Raw genomic sequence first — 25,675 nt, 5'->3', positions numbered from 1 at the left:
CTGGTTTTGCTACTCAGATGTTTCTAGACGTTGACATCCCCATTGAGGAGCACCCCTCTAATGGCAGAGCCTCCATACAAGATCCAGGAGTGGGGAGTGAGCACTGCCTCCCACATCGTGATCCGGGCAACTCAGGGCAGGGCAGGGTGACAGCTGGGTCCCCCTGACCTTTGCAGATGCCTGCTTCCCGCACTGCTTGTCCTTCCCTCCTCCTCAGCCTCTCTTTGTTCCGTTCTCTTTTTACATCCTCTGAAGTTCAGCGCAGGCACTGTCCCCCTTGGTATCACCCGGGTCTCTCTGTGGCCCCTCCTTCCCAGCACCCCTCACCCCATACAGCAAATGGTGAATGACCTTCTCCTCGGAACCTCTGTGCCCCACTCAAGGCCAGGTTCATTTTGGGTCTACAGGAAGTGTTGCCAGGGCTGCTCCGTCAGCTCTTCTCCAGTGGTGTTTTTATTCCCGAAGCTCTTTTGTGGGTCTCTGAGGATCAGATGGGCCAGTCTGTGAGGGGCAGAATGTTCCTGCAGCTGCCATGTCCCCTCTCCCTCTCAGCTCAGCTGTCTGACAAGTGTCTGAAAGGGTCTGCTTTCTCTGCCTGTTTCCACCATTTGGGCCTCTTGCCTTTGTGAGAGCATGGGGTGTGTCCTTGCACTTTGGATAATTGCAGAAGAACTGCAAGCCCTGGAAATTGCCCTTGGAAGCCTCTCCCACAGCTGCCTGACCCCACAGCAGAGAAGCCAGGTTGCTTAGATACCAGTTTTCAGACCCAATTCAGGAAAGTCCCGAGGCCACAGAAAACTGAGAAAACTGATTTCTCTGCCTGTGACCGAGAGCCAGCGTCTGAAGACTCACCACCTTTGCTATGGGCCACCAAGCTGCTCTCCACCTGGCCCCCTGCCAGACCTCCCCTGCAGCTCACTTAACCTTTCATCACCGTGGATCAGGTGACCTCACATTACAGACAAGGACATCCAAGGTCAGCAAGTTGGAAGAACACACCAAGGTGTAGCTGGTCTGTGCTGGGCTCCGGGTCCAGATCCAGGTCGCTGACTATGAGCTTTGTTTCCCTCTCTCCATCTCGCTGAGGACTGTTGAAAAGTTCGCTTATGGAGCATTTTAAGGAAGTTATTCTGGTGATGCTACTCTTCCCAAAGCCCCAAACACAAACCCAGGCGCCCTTGGGGTCCTCACGGAGACCTTTCTTTTCTTTTCTTTTTTGGTTTTCGAGACTGGGTTTTGCTGTAGCTTTGAGCCTATCCTGGAACTAGCTCTTGTAGACCAGACTGACCTTGAACTCACAGACTCACAGAGATCCACCTGCCTCTGCCTCCCGAGTGCTGGGATTAAAGGCGTGCGCCACCACCGTCTGACTAACCATTCTTGTCTTCATCCCACAACCGCCATGCAGAACTCATTCTCTGCTGAGACACCATGCACTCTGGCCCAGTACCCCTCTGCCAAAGTTTGTTCTGCCTTTGAGTTCAGCTCCTCCTCTGATCTGCTCTGCCCCTGGAAAGCCGCAGATGGCCTTGACACCGGATGGCATACTTCATTCACTGCCTGTTTGCTGAGCTCCCTGGGGGAAAGAACTGGGTCTTGTTCATCTTTGGTTCACGGAACTCATACATCTCTAGCAGGATGTACTGTCTGCTGCGTACTAGAGTACTAGTACTGTGTACGGTAATACTGTGCAGTGCCCTGGAACCCCGTCTGAGTACTGTTCCTGCTGGTGAGTACCAGGCACCGTACAGGAACAAGGCCTAGCAGATGGTCGATATCCAAGCACCTAAGAAAACAAAAACGCCTTTCTTAACCCAATTTCTGATCTTTTTTTTTTTACTTATCTACATTTCCCCAAAGGATTTAGAGTCCCCAGTAGTGTGACAGGAGACCCCTAAGCAAGCTGTATCCAACGTGAGGTCACTCTGGCCACCCCCACCCTTCTACCTCAGGCAGGATCAGCCTGTTCTGCTTTCTTCCCCAAACTTCATATCTTCGACCTCCATTGACACTCTTCAGCTAAATGGATTTTCTTCACATACTTCAACAAGCCAATGATGAATTTCAGGAAGAGAAACATTTTTCACTTCAAATCAGGTGACAGTGAGCACTCTCACCAGGGGACCGTGAGTCTGGGGCAATGCTTCTCATCCCGGACTGCCCATTGGCATCAGCTGGACAGGTCCTAAAAAGGCACAGCATCCAGACATGACCCTAGATCAGTGAAATCACACTGAGCAGCACACGTCTCGGCACAGTGTTCCCAGGGGCAGAGGCTGGGGGATTCCACAGGGCAGCAGGGTTGGGCATCACTGGCAGGGAGCCCTGTTGCTGGTGGTGAGGTCTGTAGGCCAATGGCCTGGGCATTGCCTCGTCAAACATGCAGACCGCCTGGACCAGAGCCTGCCCCAGAACGGACTCTGGTGATTGTCAAGCACATTGAAGTTTGAGAAGCGTTGCTTTGGAGGAAGAACAGCTTTTAGACACCTGTGACAAGCTGCAAGCCGTTTCTACTGATTCATATTTCCACTCGGATCTATTCCTTCCTCCTTTCCTTCATTTAATAATATTAATAACACACCTCCTGTGATGGGAGCTCATTGGCACATGTCTCTACCCTCCCCACCCCCATTTTCTCTGGGTTCTGCCCTTCGATGGCATCTACCTCTCATCTCCTTGACCTGACCCTTGCCCTTTTCTTACCTCTGTGCTGACATCAGAGCTGAGATCCTTCTTGCTTCCGACCAGTTATGTGATTTTACCGTGAGCGAAGAGAGCTGATGTCAACTACATGCAGATGAACTGAGTCCTGGGGACTGCATCGCCCTGTGGTAGATTTTACTCCTCAGATCTAGAGGCAAAGGAGAAGGTTCTTGAATCAAGCCCAGACCTTCAGTGGAGTACATTGCTTAGCTTCACAACTCTGAGAGCCGCGGCATAGAACCTTGCTATTCAGTGTGTGGTTTATATAGACCAGCGTCATGAAAGCCGCTGGGGAACCTGTTAGAAATGCAGAATCTCAGGCACTGTGGCAGAGTTATTGAGCCAGAGTCTGCATGTTAACAAGACCTCCAGCTGATTCGTGGACACATTAAAGACAGAGGGATGAAGCACTAATGTGGAGCAGTGTTTCTCAAACTTTCCAGCATTTGAAATCACATAACTTCTAAACCTCTTACGCCCAGGTTCCATCCTAGGCCAATTAAGTCAGAAGGTCTCGAGATGAGATTCATGTGTCTTCACTTTCTAACCTGCAATAAAATATCCAGGACATAAAATTCACCATTTATTCACAACCAAAAATCCAGGTCGGTGGTGCAAAGTTGCCCCACCATCACACCATCCCTCTGCAGAAAGAACCCTTCCGTCTTCCGGAACTCTAACGTCATCAAACACTAGTTCCCCCTGCTTCTTCTCCACGGCATCTATCTTCTGTCCATATGTGTCCGACTCCTCCTGGTCCCTCAAACAAATAGAATCTCATAGAGTTTGTCCTCCTACGACTTCCTTACTTTACCTGCTAAAATACCTTCAGGGTTTATCCACATGGTAGCATGCGCCGGAACTGCCTTGCCGAATAACATCCTACTGTTGGTATGTGCCCTGTCTTCTTTAGACATTCACAGACACTTGGGTGGCTTTTGTCTTTCGACTGTTGTGATTACTACTGCTGCTATGTACCTAGATATTCAGATATCTATGTCTCCTGAATTCTCCCAGAATCCCTTGCTCTCACTCTTCCACTAAGCAGCCTCAGGTGACCTATGAAAGGAGTTCATTACTCCCTTGGTGCAGAAAACTCCACAAAGTCATTCACGTCAAGAGGTCCACCTCTTTGTGTTCTGTTTAGGAACACTAGTCAAACTGCCCAGACCTGAATCAGAGTGTGCATATATCCTCAAAGTCATCAAGCATCTGAAAGATGAAAGATCACTCTACACAAACAGTGAGAATCATCCAGAGCTTCAACGGTGAAGTTGGTATGCCCGGCCACACGATGACTATGGACCAGGCTGATGGCCCGAAAAAGAGCACTGAGTTCTGCTGCACAGGCTTAAAAATGCTGAACTTGAGAGGTTAGATGTGGATTCTGTAGTCATTCATCATGTCTGAATGAACAGGGCACCCAAGGCGGGCCACCAGACCTCCAGAACTCGTTAGCCCACACATGAGCTCCACCCGCCACAAGGAGACTCTTCTCACGGAAAAGGAACGAATTGTTGCTAGGTCAGAAGGGGGTGCACAGAAGAAAAAGATAGTGCAACATAAAATAAATGCAAACAAGTTTTTAAAAATCTGTTTCTTCTTTCAGTTTTGGGGTACACAGTCAGAAGTGGAATTTCTAGATCACGTAGAATTTCTAGATTCTATCGTGAGGTTTTTGAGGAGCCACCATACCGTCTTCTGACACAACTGTACCATTCCCCTCACGCCAGCAATGCACAGAGTCCCAGGCCCTCCACATCCTCACCAGCGTCTGTTATCTTATGGATTTTTATTATTGCTCTAGTGGTCCCAATGGGAGTGAAGTATGTCGTTGTGGTTTTGATCAACATTTGCTATATAATTAGTGGAGTTTCATGCTCTTTTGGGCCATGTGCGTATCTCTGAGAAGTGTCTGTCCAGGTCCTGTGCCCACTTTGAATCAGGGTTTTTTTTCGGTTTTTTTTTTTTTTGTTACTGTGTTATAGGAGTGTTTTATTGATATACTATGGCTATCAATATCTTATAAGATGAGTATGACTGGCAAATATTTACACCTACTCTGGGTTGACTTTTCATTCTTTGGGTGGTGTTCTTTGACATACAGAAGTTTCTAATTTTGATATAACCCATCTTATCTAGTTTTCCTTTTGTCTTCTGTGCTCCTGGTGTCTTATCTAAGAAATCGTTGTCAGGCGCAGGGATTTTCTAGAGCTCCCCAAGTGATTTCAATGTAGCCAAGATTGTGCAAGGTTCCTTAAATTTTAACGTACATGCAAATCACCCTAAATCTTGTTAGAATAGATATTCTGATTCATTAAGTCTGGGGTGGGACCCAACATTCTGCATTTCTAATAGACTCCTAAGTGATCCTTCCGCTGCTCTGTGGACTCCTCTGAGGAGCCAGCATCTAGAGGAGCATGGCAGCTCCACCCAAGTGGCTATAGTTCCTCAATAGCTGCCACTGTTTGATAATAGCCCAGTGCTTAACCATCTCACTTCCCAAAGCTGGTCCTGAGCACCCCAGTGGTGGCTGTATGGGGTACCTTTGATGTGGCAGAGGAATCAAACCGAGGGACACACACAAACTCTAAGCCTGGCTTCCCCAGCATACCCCTCTATGTGAAGTGATCCACTGGTCCACTCTGGTCAGAAAATTTGGGATCTACGTTATTAATAGTCTACTCCTCTCCACCTGGAGGGAAATACTAGAGGATGGAAAGCTGTTTTCTTTAAAGTGGGTTTAATGTCCTTGGGAAGGAGCCATGCAGGCTGATACGAGGTTTGCAGAAACAGTTGCAGGACATGAGGCAGAGGCTTCCGAATATCTCCTTTAAAAAAATTCTTTTCGCCCATCATAGAATTTTGGAGCCAAAAAGCCTACTTAAAGGTCTCTTCTCAAACCTGCATTTCAAAGGAGAGAGTTGGAACCAGTGATATTGGAACTTGTCAAGATCTCCAATGCTGAGGTTAATCAACCCATTGTCCTCCTAGGGCCTGACCCCTGCTGTAAAACCTGAGAGGAACTGACTGGCTTCTAGAAGGCAACTCTCGTTGCAGGAGTTGTAAGCTCAACCCAGCCACTGCCAATTCAACTAGATTTATCTTTTGTTGTGGAAATTGTTTTAACTATGTAAAGATGTGTTACATTTGTTTGTTTATGCTGTGGGATATTTCTTTAGCAGCGCGAAGGTGTGCTATATTTGTTTATGCTGCATTATGAAAAGATGTGTTGCTCTTTCACCTTGCATGCCTAAGGTACCTGATTGGTCTAATAAAAAACCGAATGGCCAATAGTGAGGCAGAGAGAGGGATAGGCGGGGCTGGTGGGCAGAGAGAACAAATAGGAGGAGAAATCTAGGCTCAAGGAAAGAGGAGGAGAGAATGAGGGAAAAAGAGAGGGACCACCAAAGACCAGCAGCCAGGCAGCTGCCGGTCAGACATAGAGGCAGCAGGAGAGTAAGATATAAAGAAAGAAAAAGAAAAAAAAAGGAAGGAAGGTAAAAAGCCCCAAGGCAAAACATGGATAAAGAGAAACAGACTAAAATAAGAGCCAAGCTAAGATCAAGCATTCGAAATTTATAAGTCTGTGTGTCATGATGTGGGAGCTGTTTGGTGGCCCAAAAGAAAAAGGCTGGTACAGTTTTCAAGTTGGAGCTCACTGTTGTCTCTTCAATAGAGGTCATACTCTCAATAAAATAAAACAAAAGTCCAGTAACCTTCAGGTCCATGCTACATTTCACTGTGTCCACCCTGCCTATTAAATACTCTTTATCTACCCCATGGCTACTTGTAAAGATGGCTGTGGGTTTCCTTATCCAACCAAATCTCCTGCAACATTGAAGAACTATGATAATGTGTTGTCTTTAGTGAGTTGACATCCCGGTAGAAAGACACTGTCTTAGCTAGAGTACTCTTAATTTGGAATGACCTCCTTTGATATGACTCTGAACTCGTGCACTTTGAACACACTACAAGCACCTCCTTTCAGGATGGATCCTACATAGTTTCTGCCCTGCGATGGAACTCTACCCCTGCATTTCTCTACAGCAAGACATCAGGGAGGTTATGGATTTTGTTTGGATCTAAAGGCAGTGCTTGGACCCCCCGTTTTGGCCTCTGGGTCCTTGACCTGGAGCACAAGCTCATTTGCTGGCAGGAGCATCTGTCTCCATACGGGGAGACAGTCTTCAGATCTCCTTTGCTCTTCCCTCATTAAGATGTCAGTCGGGCTCAGCCTTGTTCACGCTGCCAGATGCGCTGACAAGCAGGCAGCCAAGTTCTAGCAGGAGGAGCTTTGCTGCCTTCTGAAGGCAGGAGGGTAGCGCTTTCCTAGTGGGTTAGACCTGTGCAGGCTTTCTGGAATTCCAAGAGAGTCTCGGGACATTCTGTGAGGTCCAGTGCTCTGCCTACGGCAGCGTCTTAGAATGGTGCTGTCTCCAGCATTTGAAATACCTTCTGCTCAGAGCAGGTGGGGTTCTTCTACCGCCCTGGCCATTCTCAACTGTCTTCTGGGTGAGTGCCACTGGCTCCCATGGCCCCAGGCAGCTTGGCAACACCCTGAGTTATGTTAGAGATATTATAATGAATTATACAATGCATTATACATAATTAATTTATAATAAAACACGCATGCAATGGTTTAATTTCTCCAAGTGAATGATGTGCTACCCGCCAGACCTTGTTGGAATGCATCCCTTCACTGCTCTTCGTCTGGAGGCAGTGACCACCAGCCCTTGGGAGGAATCTCGGCTTGGGGAACTTGCCAGACTATCTCTGGGGTATGTCCCACAGGAGAGCCATCCTTCACCACCTCTGTTGTTACTCTAGGTCCAGCAACCTGTGAAGGTCTTGCCCCCCACCTCTGCATTGAGATCTCTTCTTTTTATTCATCCTCCCAGAGATCCTTCCTTCTCTCTTTTCTTCTTTCCTTCCTCAAATACATCAAGGCTGCTCATTGCACCTTGTCCCTAGCTTGGTGCATGTCAGCTAAATAAAACAAATATCCATGCCAAAGTGGATCTTGTACTCTAGCAGAGGGCGGCCGGCAGTAACTAAGTGTGACGCATAGTAAATCCTGTTGCATGTAGTACAGTGGTAAGTGCTACAGAAGAGGAGAAAACCCAGGGCCCCACTGTGACAGACACAGGTTGCAGTTTTACACAGGATAGCAGAGGTGGCGTTCATAAAAAGCAGAGGCCCTACAATCACGGAGATAGGGGAGAATGCCCCCACGGCCTCCCTGGGGCTGAATCTGCCTGGCTGCTCGGCTCTGCAACCTTTCAGTAAAGTTCCTAACTTTTGCTTTCAGATGTTCAGGATGTCTTTGCTCCTGCTGCCGCTGTGGCTTCTGCCTCTCGCTGGGGGATCCCAGAGGGCTGAGCCCATGTTCACTGCAGTCACCAACTCCGTTCTGCCCCCCGACTATGACAGCAACCCCACCCAGCTCAACTACGGAGTGGCAGTGACGGATGTGGACCACGATGGGGACTTCGAAATCGTCGTGGCAGGGTAAGCGCCTCCCACCCTGTGTTTGACAGATATATTAGTCAGCTTTTGCCGTGATACAGTTGCGTGACAGTAACTGCAAAACACAGTGCAGTGACCAATGCCTGTTCTCACTGGGGTCTGCTGTCCTTTGTGGTCAGCACCAGCCTGGCAGTTCTGGGGTGCCATGGCTTTGCCCTTTGCTACAGCAGGGGCTTGAGACACATGGCAACTTCAAAGAAAGCCATAGAATCTGCAGGCTTTTCAAGGCAGCCGGCTTCTTATCACACATCAGCCTCCTTGGTCATGCGGGTATTACTTCCTCCCCAGCGAGGTTCGACATGGGCAGGACATAAAAGTGTTAGTCTGTAGAAGGGGTTGCTGCATGCTCACTGACTCCCACGGCACTTTACATAAGCCTAAGGAAACGTTAATTACCCCATTTCAGAGAAGAGTGAAGCCTGAAATCAAGAGGGGTAGTGAAGCCTCCCCTGGCTAGGCATGCTGCCTGCTGCTGTTCTTCCTCCTCCTCCTCCTCCTCTTCCTCCTCCTCCTCCTCCTCCTCCTCCTCCTCCTCCTCCTCCTCCTCCTCCTCAGAAAAAAGGAACATTGTGCTGTCGCTAGAGAAGCAGAGACTTCAGATGGCTTGAGATGGTGCCCTAGGTGTACAGCTTTCTAGTTGTGTGACCTTGAGATTCTCATACATCATCTGGAAGGGAGGGATCGCTGTAATGACTTATCCTGTAGCCTCATTCGGCTATTGCACATGATAGTGTGTTGTAAGTTCTGCCAATCACCATGGATAATTGTTATTTATGGAGCATCAATGTGTGCCGGGCTCTATACATCGTATTTCACATTCATCTCCTTTATTCTCCCGACAACACTATCATCCCCATTCAGAGGCGAAGAATTGAAAAGGTGGGAAGTAGGGACCGGAGCTTAGCTGGAGACACTTGTCCACTGTGCATGGCACTCGGGGTTCGGTTCAGTCCCCACCCCTGCCACATATTGGTGGTACACACCTGGGATTCCAGCACTTGAGGGGCGCTAGAGACTCTGCCTCAGAAAATCAAACAAAAGACAATAATTAGCTTTCTTTGTGTAGCGTAAATAAACAGTTAAATGGATGGATGAGTCAGGATTTGAATCCTAAGGTGTCCTAGAGTTAACAAACTATACCACACAAAGCTTAGTCATCACTTCAAAAATCAGTCAGTAGTAAAAGCATAGCAGGGGCTTCTGCCTAGTTCTAGGAGGCCTGAGCTTTTTTGGTAACATAGAACAAAGTACCTAATGGGTGATGGTATTTGTAGCCGTATGCAACCGTAAAAAGTGTGGGTCTTAGAGACAGACGATTGTGTTTAAACATTTTGTGAAAGGGTCTCAAGTATTCCGGGCTAGTCTTGAACTTGCCATGTGGCTGAGGCTAGCCCTTAGCTCCTCTTACCTCCACCTCCCCAGTGCTAGGATTACAGGCATGTATGTCACAACTCACAGTGAAGAGCTGGTTTTAGGTTTCACCATATTTAACCCAACAGTTGCTAACCCTTGTGCTCCAGCTCTTTGTTCTTCATCTGTAAAATAGAGGCACTGAACGCTACCCTACCCACCTACGGGGACTGAGCTCAGGGTCAGTGATGAAGATATATAGAAAAGTTAGTTTTAAAGGGAATTTTTCTTCTCATTCATTTTTTTTTTCTTTCCTGAGAAGATGTGAGCCACTCACTGCTCTAGACCTTCTGGATGCTAGGTGGTGTTTCCCAGTGTGGCGTTCATTAGGCCACAATGACAATGAAGACTTGAAGTATGGCCGATTTGGTCATAGAATTGAATTCCATCTTCCCCACATTTTTTCAGACACAGTGTTTTGCTGTGTACCCCGGGCTGGCCCAAAGCCTGCAATACCTTAGTGCTGGGTTTACAGACATGAGCCATCATGCCCAGTTCAGGGAACTGAATTTCTAATTCTGATCAAACAGCTACATTTCAAGCGGGCAGCTCAGTTCTGCTTAAGGAGCAGAAAATGATGGTGCAGTGCAAATATGGAGGGCCGCAGGGCTTCTCTTCTCCTGTGGGGGGGGGGGGGGGGGGCCCTGTGGCTCACCTGAGTTCCGCCTGCAGTGCCCCATTGTCCCCTGAAGCCTAAGCAGGGAGAAGCTGATCCATGCCCAGTGTAATCCCCAGAGCCCCATGCTGCCCTCCCATTTCTAGATGCTCTGGTTGGCTCCTGATAGGTGAGCCCAGCCTTCCCCCACCTTCCCCCGGTGGACCCTACGGCCAGAGGACAGAGTATGCCGGAGAACAGCCCTTCCCTCCTCCTGACCCTCCCCACCCCTAAGCATCATGGGCATGCTCTCTGTTCAAATAAGACCCTGGTGTGAACTCGTAGTCTCACAAGTTAATATGGGAAAGAACATATTAAGGCCCGACTGTGAACAGAAAGTCTCCTCACCCTCCTATCCCCTCTGAGGACTCCTGATAGGTGTCCACAGATGGAAAGTCTCTCGCTGTCTCCACAGGGAGGTGGTCTCTGGCCTCAGTATCTCATGTTCCCCATTCCTGTCTGGTATTTCCTCCGCCCTGTACCTGCTCTGCACGGTCACTTCAGAGAGACCTTTGTTGACCTCCTGGGGTTCCCACAGGGGGGTGAAATATGCCTTGAAGAGCAAGGTACCCCCACGGGGACAGGAGCAAGGGCCTCTCTGCCTCTTCTCTGGCCCCACTCTCCGAGGCATGCTGACACAGCAGTTCAGCCTGCACACCCTGCTCCTGGTTCATCTTCCTGCTGCAAAACCAGCAGGTAACAGGAAGACTCTTGCCCCCAGGCTCATCCTGACGTGGTCTGGAAAGGGGAAAAAAGTGTGATGGTACAGATATCAGTGTCTCTGTCTTTACCAGCTTGCATCCCCAAGCCCCAGCTTAAATATGGCTTCTCAGCATCTTCATTCCACACATCCTTCCGTGTGCAGGGAGTTGCTCCTGCATTTCCTGAGCATCCGGCTTCTTCCTTCTGAGCAATGGCTGTACATTTCATCTTCCTCTTCCCAAGACCTTGTTTCTTCCACTGAGCTCAGGCACTTGGCTTTTGTGTCCTCTACAGCTGAGAAACTAGGCTGTCACTAATAGTCATTGTAGAGTAGGTGATACACTGTGTCCAGCTGCCACAGGCCTGGGTCTGGTAGGCTGACAAAATTACCCTTTGGAAACAAGGCCTGGATCATACAGAGTCTTGGCCCCTCACTATCTCCCAGGCATCTACTGAGTAGCCAGAGCTTCTGTGCATCATCCTGAAAGACATATCTGTTGCTCACCCATGTTGGGACCAATTGAGTCCTGGCCTTCAGCTGCTCTTCCCTGTCTAGAGCCTTCTAATTGAAGTTACTAGAAGCTGTGCCTAGCTTAGAGGATCAGAGGATTGGATTTTCACCTGCTGGCCATTAACTGCAGTGTATTTAAGCCTACATGGTGCTAATAAAGAGGGGCTTTTGGTATCAGTGTTGGAAGGTCTGTGTGTCGGTCTGTCTCTACATGTGTATTCTCAACCTCCAGCTCCTTTCCGGAAGCTCGAGAACTGGGGTCTAGTGCATAAAGCGCAGACCGCGGTGCGCAGCACACTCAAAGGAAAAAGACTCACAGGAGGAACAGGATAAGTAAAAATGGAGGAATCGGGCACCCTCCCAGCTCCAGGTCAGGGCTTCTTTGTGGCTGTTGCAAAGAATTGTGAATTCTTGGAGCATCAGAAAGACACGTTCTAATTTAAGTACCCACATCCATTCCAAAGGCAAATACAACTTTTATTATCTTCAGCTCAGGATGATTTGTCATTGTCTTCTCCTTTGGGCTGGATAACCAAGGGTTGACTACACAGGCGTATTTAAATCAGGACCTTGAGAGGTCATTTGGTCCACCTCTTGCCTCCCAACAAGGCCAGTCCTGTTGAGTGTGGATTCTCCGTGTTCTGAGCCTGAGTGCCATCCAAGGGAATCTGATCCTTCTGCAATCCAGCTCTGTTACTTAAATCAGAACCGATTTGACTAATCTGAATCCCTCACATAAGAGCTTAATAGTCCATTTCCTTTTGCTTTTGTTTCGTGGCCGCCTTGAAGACACAAAGCCACCGTTCTTTCACGTAAAGACAGCCAGGATCCCTGCCCTGCCTCTCATCCTGCTGACACCTTGGCAGCGTCTCTGATTTAGACTCTTACTCTTTCATCTGCCCTGCACCCATATTACATTCTGCTTCCTGCTCTGTCTGATTGTAGGCTTTCTGTTTAAGAAGCCTGTTGCAAGAGTTGGCATTTCTAAAAATTGAATTGGAATGCCTTTACCTGGGGCACCTGGGTCCTGGTAGTGGCAGGCCCACCCATTATCTTACAGATCTTTTTTGAGCTGATCCCTGGATGCTTTTACTTTTGCAACCCCTGGGATAATGACCAGCTCTTTGGTTCGCAAGGCATCTAGTACTTGAAGTTGCCTTGGATTTGTTGACCTTGTGTGTCTGACCAGAGCCCTGTTACTTTGAGTATTTACTCTTTGAATAGGTTTGTTTTGCTTTGCTTTTTCAGTATCCTCGTTCTGGCTATTGACAGCATTGATTTTGCACATGTTGCGGGTGGGTTTGTGTTGTGTTTCGGATTCTCGAGTTAATTGTGATGGAAGGCGTGTGCGTGCTTCTGACTCTGGGAGGAGCAGAAAATGACCGCCCTTTGTTCTGCGGGGATGGGGGAGGGAAGGGGCGGCTCACCGCTCCTCCGCCACAGCTGGGCGAGTGCCTGCGCATATGGAGGGCTTATCTGCTAACCGGCAGGTGCGTGATTGAGGTCTGCGGATAGCTGCCTCCCTGCCGGGTGAGGGGAGGATTTGATCACCCCCAGAGAAGGCAGCACACGCACGGACCATTGAGGGTCTTCGGGACTGTTCCCTGGGCAAATAGAAAGCCCAGTGGCTTCCCCTTTTCTCAGTGGAACTAAACACCCAATCTCCAGTCTCACAGGGTCTGGAGAGGGATTCCTGTTGGTATCAGTGCGGTGCAATCCCTTACAGCAGCAGCGTTGTAAGGGCTATCCCTGTAGGTCTGAGATAACCCCTCTGCCCTCTCAGTTTCCAGCAGGAGTTGGCTCCAGTGGAGAGACTGTGGTGGCTGTAAAGTTTAAACCATGATTTAGATCAGTTTTTCTACACAAAGAGCATTCATTTGGCAAAACCTTAGCATGTTCTTCACACTCGGGAGGATTTCGTTTAAAGGATGCTGCAGATTGTAAAGCAGCGTTTTGTTTTTTCCCTCTCAATTTTGCAACTATGTCAGGAAACTTTTTTAATTTACTAAAGCTAATTGAATTATTTAAAAGGCAAACTGTATTCAATTACCTGATTAATCATGATCATATAGGAGATAGCATTAAAAATAATAGGAGCAATGAAAAAGAATAGGATATTTATCTATGATTTAACCAAATCAGCACTTACCATGGTATTATAATGGTAGGCAGATATGTGTGGTTGCTGTGCATACATATGCATGCTACGAATAGACAGCTGCCATAAATAATAGGTTCCGTGTGCATAGAAATGCATTTAGATTTATGTACTGTGTTAAAACGCATGTCTAAATGTATACAGATGCACACACAGCTACACATGCTTTTTAACAAAACAGGAATAAGAATGTTTGAACTTTCAATTCCCCCCTTTTTAAATAATACTATTTCAGGGCTGGGGAGACAAGCTGACTGGTAAAGTCCTTGTCTTGAAGCATGAGGCTCTGCGTCTGATTTCCAAAACCCAGGCAAAAAGTGCTGGCATTGTAGAAATGCTCGTGAGTCCAGAGCTGGGAAGGCAGAGACAGGCAGATCTTTGGGGCTCACTGATGGACCAACCTAGCCTACATTTTGAGTTCTAGGCCAGTGAGAGACTCAATCTCAAAAGCAGGGTGCATGGTGCCAGAGGAGAATGCTGGAGACTGTTTTGACCTCAACATACATTCTGACACGTATGCATATGTACTTGCGCACACATCTGGACCTGCACACACATGAACATTAGTATACATACCAACAATTTCATAGATTTGGTCAACAGTTTTGATGGTATCTTAAAACATTACGTCACTTCACTTGGTCTCTGTGTATGTGTGTGTGATATACTGTTTGTATGTGTCATTACATTCACGTGTACTCGCACATGTCTGACGTGAGGGATCATATGAGGTGTCTTCTTTGATTGTTCCCATCCTATTTATTTAGTTTTGAGAGCGGGTCTTCACTGAACCTGGCTCTCACTGGTTTGGCCAGGCCGACTGGCCAGTCAGCTTCAGGAATCTATGTGCTCCCCTGCTCAGGAGCTGGAGTTACAGACCCTGCTGCTGTGGGTTCTGAGAACCCAAACTCAGATCCTCGTGCTTGTGTGGCAAGTATTGATCAGCTGAGCTACCACCTGTCCCAGTTTCTTTTTCTAATACAAAGTATGTTTCTCTTTTAATTATAGTTAAATGTATTTCATTGCAAAGAAGATCAGACAATATAGATAAAGATAAAATCCATCTTTTCCAACCCTTGCCCCCTACTCCAAGCCCATCCTAGTTCCTCTCAGAGGAACAATGGTTTCTAGGTTGTTTCTAGATAGTAATCAATGTTATAGATGGATGGATAGATAGATAGACAATATCAATTCCATATATATGAAAACACATACATCATTTTGGGAGCAGTCACTGTAATACATATTGTCACACTTGTTTTTCACTGTGTAACATGTTCAAATACGTGCCTGTATCTTTTAAAAAGTTGTTAAGTGCAAACATTTCTTCGTTTTTTGGGTGTTTTTTTTTTCAAGTGGGCTGCAAGTTGTTTTTCATGTCTAACCATGGCAGGCATTGATGCACTGCATGTCATCCTTACAGAGATATACAAACTTTTCTCTGTGGTAGATACCAAGAAGAAGCAAAAATGCTGGCTTACGGAAATGTATGTTTTAAGGTTTAATGGTTATCACCAAACTGCCTCTGGTTTCGATCTTCCTCTATTTATTCATAGGCTGTAAGCAAAAAGTAAGCTTGGGGATTATTTAGTTCAACAGCTCTTTGAGCCCCTATTACATGTACAACCACCCACGTCCCAGGATCTGAACTTTATCAATTTAGATTTAACAGTTACAAGAAAGAAAGAGGCTATTCTCCACCAGCAGAAGCTGCTGCTGCTAAAACCCAGGCAGAGGGACTTCAATACTTTCTAATTCAAACAGCAAAGAGGACTTCCTCTAAAACCTCCCCTGAGGGGGAAAGAAAAGTATTTTTTAAATGGGTCACCCTTAACCCTGAGACTCATTGTCATCAATATCACGGAAGAATGATCACGGTGCTGAGTCTTCAGCTGTGGTATAGCCTGGTCGGCCTCTGCTGCTGGAGCAGGAGCCAGGCCTTTCTACCCCATTCTTAACTTCCCTAAGAAGAGCTCTCAGCAGTGTGTGGCAGGCTTTCCAGAAATATCTCATTGCTTCATGCATGCCTCCTGCTCTGCAGGCCTGGGCAGCCACAAAAGACAGATGATAGACTCTGCTAACCAGCTCAGAAGACCCAGGCCTCTATCCCCAGGCACAACCACAGAAAGGGCTGCAGAGTTACAGGAGGCCGAACAAACAGCCATCCGAAGAGACCTGCACTCCAAACCCCAGAACCTATGAATATGTTTTCTTACATTAATGACCTTTAGATGGGGAAGTTACTTCCATATAATTACAATGTTTCTAAACCGGTAAATGGGAGGTAGGAGAGGAGGTGAGAGTAATCCCATATAGGAATGGTTCAGCCTCCCTTCCCGGCCCTGGAGGTAGAGGGAAGGGCCAAGAGCCAGGGGACATAGGTGCTACTGAGGTACGGGAAGTGAAGGAACATCGCTGAGCATCCCTGGAAGGCAACAGCCTTGTCTAGACTTCATTTTGGCCCAGTGAGACCAACATGGACTGTCTAATACACATGATGGTAAGATAATTTGTTCTGCTTTAAGCCATTAGGTTTGGGGTCATTTGTCACAGCAGCCTCAGGAACCAAATACAGTGGGCAAAAGGTCAAGTGCTTGGTATCATTTTTCAAAGGGGTGTCAGCCATTACCTCAGAGAATTTTAACAGTGATACGTTTATAATTTCACAACAATAGAAATGTATCTCTCCAACAAATGTGTCTCTCAAAATCAGTGTCAGTTAACCTGTCATAGGAACATATGGTTTTGAAAGAATTCTTTTAATTAAAAGCTATTTATTATTCTAGGTAGGGGCATGCATACCACCCCGGCCACCATGGTGGTCAGAGGAGAGTACTCAGGAGTCGTTTCTCCCCCTCCACTTTTATGTGGATTTTGGGGGTTAAACTAAGTTTGCAGGGCCTGCCTGTGGAACCCCAACACCACTTTGTTTCTTGAAGGCCCTCGGATTACCTCACCCTATCTGGCTGTTTGGTTCCTGGTGCTCTGATTGGCTGGAGGCAGAGAAGGGATTCAGGGGTAATGAGCTCGCTGTCCTCAATGGGATAAACACACTCTAACTGGGAAAGGTCCCAAGCAGCCAGTGTCACTCATGAGACAAAGCACCCTTGGGGGTCACCATCCAAGAGCTACAGGCACCCCTGGAGGTCAGAGGTCCTCCAGAGGCTCATGAAGCATCTTAGGGGCAGAGGATGGGTAGCCCGAGGGTCTCTGATGAGAGAACATAGGCCTCTCAAGTCAAAGATAGTCACACGTACTTGTTGTCATTTATTTGTTTTAAAATTTATTTTTAAGAGGCATGTTAACAACAATTAAAAAAACTGATTTTTGCAAAGAAATAGTTTTTATAAAAAGCCATTCAAAAATAGTAATATAATTAAGACACTAAAATTGCCTCTGCCGCAAACGGCAAGGCTACTTTTAGTAACCTGAATTTTTCATCCATTCAGAAAGTCAGTGCCTCCCATCACTTGCCTTCTCCTCCATTTCTAATGGTAGGCTGGCAGCCGAGGGCCTTCTTAGTGCCCTAGCTCCACCACAAGGCAAAGGAGAGCCGCAATGGCCGTTGGCAGCCCTGCATCACGGGCCTTCCAGGCTCACTTGGGCACTGGAGGCCTCTGACCCTGCTTTCCTCTCTGGGGCTTCCTTTGCACACCCCTTCTCTGAAGAACCCCTGACCTGGGAAGCAGGAAGTTTTGCTGCTTTCTAAACACATGAAGATTCAAAGCCCCCAGAAACAAGCACGCCTCTTGAATTCCAGCATGCTCTCCCTGGCTTGCCGGTACCTGCCTGTAAACCAGTTTTGGAGGCAAAGCAGACGCGACAGGGAATTTCTTCCTGTTTTAGCTACCACAGCGGCCCACACAAGGCACAGTGTGTCATGGACTCCAAGTTACATTTTTCGTAATATCTCCAAAACTGGCATGAGACTTCCAATTGGCAGCTTGCATTGAATTGGCAGTTTTTACTTTTCTAAAGATACATGAAATAGCTGTGAGTCTTATCCCCAAATGAAGCCTCAGACTGGACTAAAACACCACACAGGCTGGGCGGTGGTGACACAGGCCTTTAATCCCAGCACTCGGGAGGCAGAAGCAGGTGGATCTCTGTGAGTTCAAGGCCAGATTGGTCTAGTTCCAGGACAGCTTCAAAGCTACAGAGAAACCCTGTCTCGAAAAAACAAAACCAACCAAACAAACAAACTACACAGAACTGCCTCCACTTTGCAGATGAGGAAACTGAGCTCCCAAGATCTCAGGGTCATAGGGGTGGTGAAAAATGCAAGCACCATTCTCTACAAGCCCATCAGATCGCCAGTTTGTGGGTTGCCCAATCATAATCTTTATCAAACCCTTTCCTGCTTTTATTAATAACGGAAAAGCTTATTTTGCAGTGTTCTACTGTGGTGGTCTATTTTGTTTTCTGAGTCTGTTAATTTTGTGTTCTATATGCTGGTGTGGATTTATTAAGTGCAAGTTTGCAATCCTCGTGTTTTCCTGGTGAGTGGATTCATCATTATTATGAAGTGACTTCTTCATCCATCCCTAAACTGCACATTTGGCCTAACAGTATAGCTGGTGAATTTTCTTTTGGTTAGTGTATACCAGGTTCCCTTGTGTGGAAGTCAAATGTCGCCTACAGCCCCTGTGTTAAACACTTGTTCTAAGCTTGGCACTTTTGGAGGTAATGGGAACTTTGAGACGTGTAACCTTTTAGGAGGTCATCCTGTCACCGGGGACATGTCCCTAAAGCAGATGGTGGGGCCTCCAGCTTCCTCCACTTCCCTCTTCTTCTTCATGTCTCAGCCGTAAGTCAGCAGGTCTGGTTTGACCATGCTTCCCCCATGGTGTGCTGCCTCCCTGCAGGCTCAGGAGCAACAGACCAACCCCGAAACCTCTGAAGCCGTGAGCCCTAATGACCCTCCCATCAGTTGCTTCCCTCCGTGGTTGTAGTGAGAGAAAACTATCTCACCAAGTACTCTTGTGCTTCACACTTTGACTTTGTACATTTTATAGTCTTTTTGTTGGGTTTTTGTGTGTTTCTTATCCGGGGCAGGCACCTCTGGCTTGGGTTTTTAAACTGTTTGGTCACATCGGATTGTCTCTTATGATTTTAGTCTGCTTCTATATAATGGGAACATCAAGCTGTTTAGGCTTCGGGACTTGTTTCTGTTATTTGTTCATTTCCATGATTTTTAGAGCTGTTTTTCTTTTCTTTTCTTTTCTTTTCTTTTCTTTTCTTTTCTTTTCTTTTCTTTTTGAACTACCGTAGCTAGATGAGGTGATGTTTGCGTGCCTGTAATCTCAGCACTCAGAAAGCTGAGGCAAGAGGATTGGCCTGAGTTTGAAACCACCCTGAGCTATACAGTAAGACTTTTTTTTAAAAAAAAAAAAGAAAATGTTTTATTTATTAAAGGCCTTTTAAAAATTGACAGTAGCAGAGGTTCTTGTTGGTTTTTTTTAAATCTTTCATTTTTGCCTATTGATTTGGGGTTAATACCCTCTACTTCTGTTTTATTTGTGGTTTAGTTTGAAGTTTTATGATACATTTTAACTGTGCAGACTCTAAAATTATCCCAGCCTCCTTCTGGAACGATGCAGGGCCTTTGTGCACTCTAACTGTCCATGTGCCCTCTTAGCATGGGAGAGTGCTTTAGTCTGCTCCTTATTAACCCTGCCCATTACCGTGATTATTAATGCTGTTATTATTACATAAGAGTCATGTTTTTTAGTTACAGCAATTTTTACTTTTTATTTGTTCATTATCCTGCTTGCATCTCAGAAAGGCCTTCTGAGATTATTCTCCCCCTTTTCCTGGTATTACCCCCTTTGGATATTCTTTCCCGACTGCCAGAAGCTGGTAAACGCCCAGGTTTTGCTGACTCCAAAAATCTCTTTATTGTGTCTCCGTTCTGGAAAGATGTTTTTCAGACCAACGGTAATTTTCTCGCTGTCTCGCAGTTGCCATCAGTTACTTTGGATACCTGTTTCTAGTAATGGCATTTCCTCCTAGGTGATATGCTGCTTGCTCTTTCCTTTCTTTATTGCATTTTATAGTTTCACAACCACATGTAGAAATATGAATCTCTTTTTGGGAGTGTGTGGTATGTAAATGTTCATGTGTGCAGGTAGCCAGACATATATGGGTGAGGAAAGAGGATGACAAAATGCCTTCCTTCATCACTCTCCACATTATTATTATCATTAATAATAAATTATTATTATCATTATTATTATTATTATTATTTTGAAACAGCATCTCTCATTGAACCCAAAGACCACAGATTTGACTCGACTAGCTAGGCGCTCAGCTTGAGATCTGCATGTCACCAGCCCCTTGTTGGGATTACAGCCATGTGCTGCCATGCCTAACTTTCACATGGGTGCTCCGGATCTAAACTTGGGTCCCCATGTTTCCGCAGCAAGTGTTTTTAGCCACTGAGCCATCTCCATAGCCAAAGCCTCTTTTGAAAAAATTTAAGATTAAAAAAAAAAAAAAGTTTGTGCTTTTGCATCTGAAAATTCAAGTCAGTTCCAAATAGCTCTCTCCCTTCATCTTGGAAAGTGTTCCCGCGTTCTCTTCTCTACCCTGTCTTTCTAGAACTCCACTTGGACATGTTAGGCCTCCCGTCTGCCTTCCAAATCCATAACCTTTCTTGTAGTATTTCATTTCCTGCCTATCTCTGCTGCTACCTTTGAGTGATTTCCCAAGTATTCCTTCCAGTTCACTGATTTTTCATTCAGTTGCATCTGAGCTACTACTGAGTTTTAATTTCAAACTTTTTTGTTTGTTTGTTTCTAAGAGTTTCATGCTGTCCTTTTCAAATCTCACTAATAATTCCTGATGGTGTTTACTGCTCCCTGCTTTTATGAGTTTCTGCCTGTTTCCCTTGGAATATTTCTCACACAATTATATTCTATATTTGACAGTTCTGTTATCTATAATGTTTAGGGATTAAATATGTTTGTGGTTGGTTTTAATTCTGCCTATTCATGGCAGCTTACCTTCTAATTACATTTGCTTGGTCTTAGAATATAGAAGCTGTACAGATCTAAACTAAATGGGCCTTTGCCAGGAGAGGCTTTCTGTCCACCTCCGTTGAGGACAGGCCCTGGCTTAGTGTAGGATTCTTATGTTCTACCTTCCTGGACACCTTGCTGCCAAATCAAAATTTAGTAATATAATCCATGGTGCTTTGGGGTCCTATTTCCGACTTGTTTTCCAGTCTCCATCCATGAGTATGGTTGCGTTTAGAGATTTCCCTTATGTTTTTGTGTTTATTAAAATCTGTTTCATTTGGAATTTCTTGTCTTGTCATGGGAGGACTCTTCAGTATTCTCAATACAAATGTAAACAGGAATCTGGAACTCCCAACAGACTTGGGGTTTCCAGAGCTTCTATGACACTCAGAAGATATGAGGGGTAGCTTGTGCAGCTGAGGAAGTCATATTTAAGATTCACCTCCTTTAGCTGCTCAGAGATGCTCAAAGTCATTCCTCATACAGAGAGAGCCCTGCAGCATGGAAGACTCAGGTGTGTAACATAGACAAGGAAGTGCGTGAGTGTGAATGTGTGTGTGTGAATGTAAGTGTGTGTTGTGTGTGTATGTGTGTGTGTGTGAGTGTATGTGATTGTGAGTGTGTGTGTGTATATGTGTGTGAGTGTGTGTGTGTGTGTAGATGTGTTCAGTGAGCCCTGTACACTCATGTAACCAGACCAGATCCTTAGATTGGACTTCTCTGAAAGAAAACAGAACAGTCACGATCAGATTCTGTTGCTAGGACAGATGATACCAGACTGTGTTACTGCTGTTGACTTTGCAAGCCAAGAACAGAGCATGTGGCCGTGCACATAAAGGCCCACCCCCAGCAGCCATCTTCCCGTGCTGTTTATGGGCTGTTTATAGCCTATGAAGTCACAGACTCAGCTCTCTGACATATACTGATGTTGTAGTCGTTCTGTATGCTGTTCACAAGTGGAAAGATGAAGAGGCTAACGAAGATCCCACTTGTGGGAAGCACTGTCGGAGAGTAGCATTGCTTTGGTTGGGGGGTGCAGGATGGGACCTGGGAGCTCCTTGCTCAGAGCACGGTGGCAGGGTCTGGCGCATGGTCTCCACAGCACTTTATAGCTTCTGTGACAAAAAATCCTCATCCTTTAGAAAACTCCCAGTTCCAGAATCCACTGTTACCTAAGGCTGCTCAATCAATGTCTCCACCCAGTTTCCCTCTCTTGACTCTAAGAAATAAGCTCTCCTTTTGTTCACAGGTTATGAGTTATAATACGTACATATAAGTTCATGCCAGAACTACCACCAACCCTGCTCCTTGGCTCGTGGAAGAACCCGAAAGAATGAAAACACTCAGAGAGAATGTGCTGACCATCAAGGCCATGGTTCCTGTCCCTAGGTGTCCTGACCTATGTGTCTCCCACAACTCTGCTTCAGATTTGAAACACCTTTGCACATTCTCAGTAAATCTTCCTCGCCTTCCTGTTATTCTAGAGCTACTTTTATCATCTAATACCAAATCCATGATAGAAATCAGACAAGGGCAAGCCAGAGCAAGCCCCTTATCAGGTGCTGTGTTGCAGACCAGAGCATAACTCTAGCCCTGAAGGAGAAACTGTGACTGTTCAGTCATAGGGAAGAGTCTTAGGAATCTTCATATATATGTATGCACATGTGTATATATATATTTCAGGAACATAATATGTTGTTTTTAACTATAAAAACCATGCTATACAGTAGGTTAATGTTAACTAACATTTCTGAATCATGGGTTTTTGCTACTAGGACCAGATTTTAAAAGAAACTAAGCCAAAATGTGATGTTGTTGAATTAATCAGTAAACATTCGGTATATATTATGATACATGCAATCAATACTTCTCTCTAAAATTGCAGGCTCTTAAAGACAGGAAGTTTATGCTTTTTGTCTGTGCACCTACAGCGCCTAGGACATAGTCAGCGTTCAGTAAAATGAAATAGGCAGGGGTCTTGTGGATGGATGGAGGCTCTTGAGTAAGGGAACTAATGAAAATAATAAACATTAGCTACACTCAGAAGTGATTGATTCAAGGGCCTTCGCCTTGAGAGCAACATCAATCAACCCGGTAAACAAATTCTCTGCCTACCTATCGTGTGCATAGCTGTGTGCCTGGTTCTTTTGCAAATACAAGAATATGATCCCGTCCCATAAATCGTCATGGTCATTGGAGAGATAAGTCATGTCTGGAAATAACAGGGGAAGTCAAGTGTTTGAGAGAAAATATTCATCCTTGCTCAATACACTTAGGGGGTTCATGTCCCCAGTAGATATTCCAGTTTCTCAGAAATACAGAATTTCACTTGAAGTTGTATTGTGGTTTTTCCCCACTCTGTGGAATTCCTCTCTGATGTTTTGGGTTTGATCTTTTGCAGTTGCAGCCAGGGTCTCTGTATTCATTTCCTTTTCATTAAACAACAATAATTACTTGTTGACTGAGTAACCCCATGGGACTGGCAGTGTCCCCGAGCCTTCAGTCCTGGTTGTTTCTAGTTCCTCTTTTTGTAGTAAAACTCTCTAGAATGAACCACTTCCCAGCTGTGCGTGTGCAGAACTGAAAACGTCAAATGGCCTGTGTCTGCTCTGCACATGCTCGCTTTGCCATGCTTGCTGAGCCCTGGAGGTCAGTGAATGAGAGCAGTTCCTGCCTCCTTGTAAATGACTCAGCGGAGCTTGTTAACACATGCATTACCTCACATGCCTCCTTCTTGTGGTGAGGTCAGTTGTAGCCCGTGCTCTTCCGACAATTTTCAGGAGCATAGTGTATTGTTTTTGATGTAAGCCTCATAACACATAATAGATCACTTAAACTAACCCCTCCTAACTTAAATTGTGTGTCCTGTCACCATAGTGTCCCCAGTTCTCCCTGCCCCTGATCCCAGGTCTTGGTAACTGCCATTTTACTTTATGCATCGATGCCCTAAGAATTAGTAGCCTTAAGTTCAACATGTGAGTGGGTGCATTTGGCATTTGTCTCTGTGCCTGCCACACGTCACTTAGCATAATGTCTTCCAGGCTTATCCATGATGTCACAAATTATAGGATTGTCTTTTTTTTCTTAAAACCCAAAATATTCCATTGGTTGCTTATTTTACACTTTCTGTGTCTATCCACACATTGGTGGACACTTAGATATGAGTGTGCTCCAGACCTTGGCTCCTGTGAAAAGTACTGAAATGGATACAAGGTGAGGAAACCTCTTTGACATACACCTGTTCTTCCTTTGGATACAAACTTAGTTATGGGATCGCTGGATCGTATTTCTAACTTCCTCAGGAAATTCTATACCATTTCCATCACTAGTCTTGGTATTCTTTTCCTTTTTAGGAATAACCTATTATCAATAACCTATTATCAATAACCTATTATCATTACCTTTCTCTCCAGGTATGAGAGAAGGAGCAGACCGGGGAGGGGGAGAGCACTAGCATTTTCTTCCCCTCCTCCAAGTAAGGTGGGCTGTTTCCGGTTCCTCCAAAAGCCTTTGCAAGTTGCTTTATTGTTTTGGGAAGATGTTGCCACACCCAGGGGCATGCTTCCAAGTCCTGTCATTGTTCCTTGTGACTGACCTGGGAAGGCTTTAGTTAAATTTCAGCACCAGGGTCCTGGACAGCACCAGAGCCAAGGATGCCTAGAAACCATGTATCCCCAAGGCAAACCGCTTTGCTCCCATCAGTCCGGGAGACAGAAAAGTTTGGGAAATCTCATTATAAAAGTTTCCCTTCGAGAAAATTCCTTAACACCAAAAGGCAAGAGCTAGGGAGAGACCAGGTACGTCTGAGCTTCCAGAGCGATATGTAAAATCTGAATTAATCTTTCAAACACATCTAACATTTCATGAGAAAAATAAATCTTTAATTTTAAAACTGGGAAGCAAAAAAGAAGACAAGTTCATTCCTGTTTCAAAAAGCTGGAGAGCTTATAAAAATTTCTAGGCATACTGGAAACTTTCCGATGGTTATCAGATAATACTGCTTCCTACATCGTGGAGGAGACAAATGAGATAAGGCACGCAGGGTGCCCAGGACGGCACCTGACACATACAGAGTGCTCAGGTCTTAGTGTGTCTGGGGGAATATATCTATTTAGCGCTACTGTAAGAGGAGAAATTTGGTTGCACTGACCCCTCCCTTAGCAGCTTCAGCACCTCTCTGTCCCCTCTTCCACTGGCAGAAGGATAACATGTATTGTGTTTTCTAATAGAACTGTATATTCCTGTTGTTAATTTTTAACGCCATCCTTTAAACATTGTTATTCTGTGTTGTCTGCAGACAGGCAGCCCTAAAATAAGATATCTTGCATTTTACTTGGTGTCCTATAAATCAATGTCTCACAGGGGAGAAAGTTTATTTGGCCCTATTATATTAGCCAGCTCTTATTCATTCATTTTACCTTTTTTTTTCATTAAGCTACCATGTGCCGGGCACCTTGCTGAGCCCTGGAGGTTGGTAGTGAACAAGAGCAACCCCTGCCTTCACAGAGCTCAGAGAGAATCAATATGCCTGATGAATTAAAGAAAGTCTTACTTTGGGAAATAATTTCACCTTCCTCCAACCAAATCCTTCATCAGAATTCATCATTTGTATCTAGAATCATTTCTCACTCCCACTGTCCATTCTGACTTAAAAACGCTAATAAGAAATAGAACGATAAAACAAAGTGGGGGTACGGAGGAGGAGGACAGGACTCGGGCAGTCCATGAATTAATCAGCCCCCGAATAATCAAGAGGTGATATATAAAATGCAAGTATCATAGTTCATGGCTTCTTAAATAATTAAGCATATTAAAGAAGGGACAAAAAGACCACATTTCAGAAGAAATTAGTAGCCTTAAGGCAGACAGCGAGCAAAAGAGAGCTCTGAAATAGCACTTATAAGCCTTTTCTATATTGTAACAAGCCAAGCAGATAGCAGGAAGAGCGATGGCTATATGGATCCCCCCCCCCCCATATATTTTAAAGT

At 45.6% G+C, this 25,675-nt stretch overlaps 1 protein-coding gene across 3 annotated transcripts in view; it reads left to right on the top strand.

Annotated features, from left to right (window-relative positions):
* The first annotated feature begins 8,014 nt into the window (after nt 1–8,014).
* Nucleotides 8,015–25,675, top strand: part of Crtac1 (cartilage acidic protein 1) — a 136,211-nt gene continuing 118,550 nt past the window's right edge. For all 3 annotated transcript variants that reach the window (XM_042055788.1, XM_038343832.1, XM_038343825.1), the window contains exon 1: nt 8,015–8,214. In XM_042055788.1, the coding sequence (XP_041911722.1) occupies nt 8,015–8,214 (200 nt within the window). The remainder of the gene's footprint in view (nt 8,215–25,675) is intronic.

This window comes from Arvicola amphibius, chromosome 1 (assembly GCF_903992535.2).
Source record: "Arvicola amphibius chromosome 1, mArvAmp1.2, whole genome shotgun sequence".
NCBI classification, from domain to species: Eukaryota; Metazoa; Chordata; class Mammalia; order Rodentia; family Cricetidae; genus Arvicola; species Arvicola amphibius.
The sequence above is the reverse complement of the archived record's forward strand: the minus strand, read 5'-3'. Positions and strand labels throughout refer to the sequence as shown.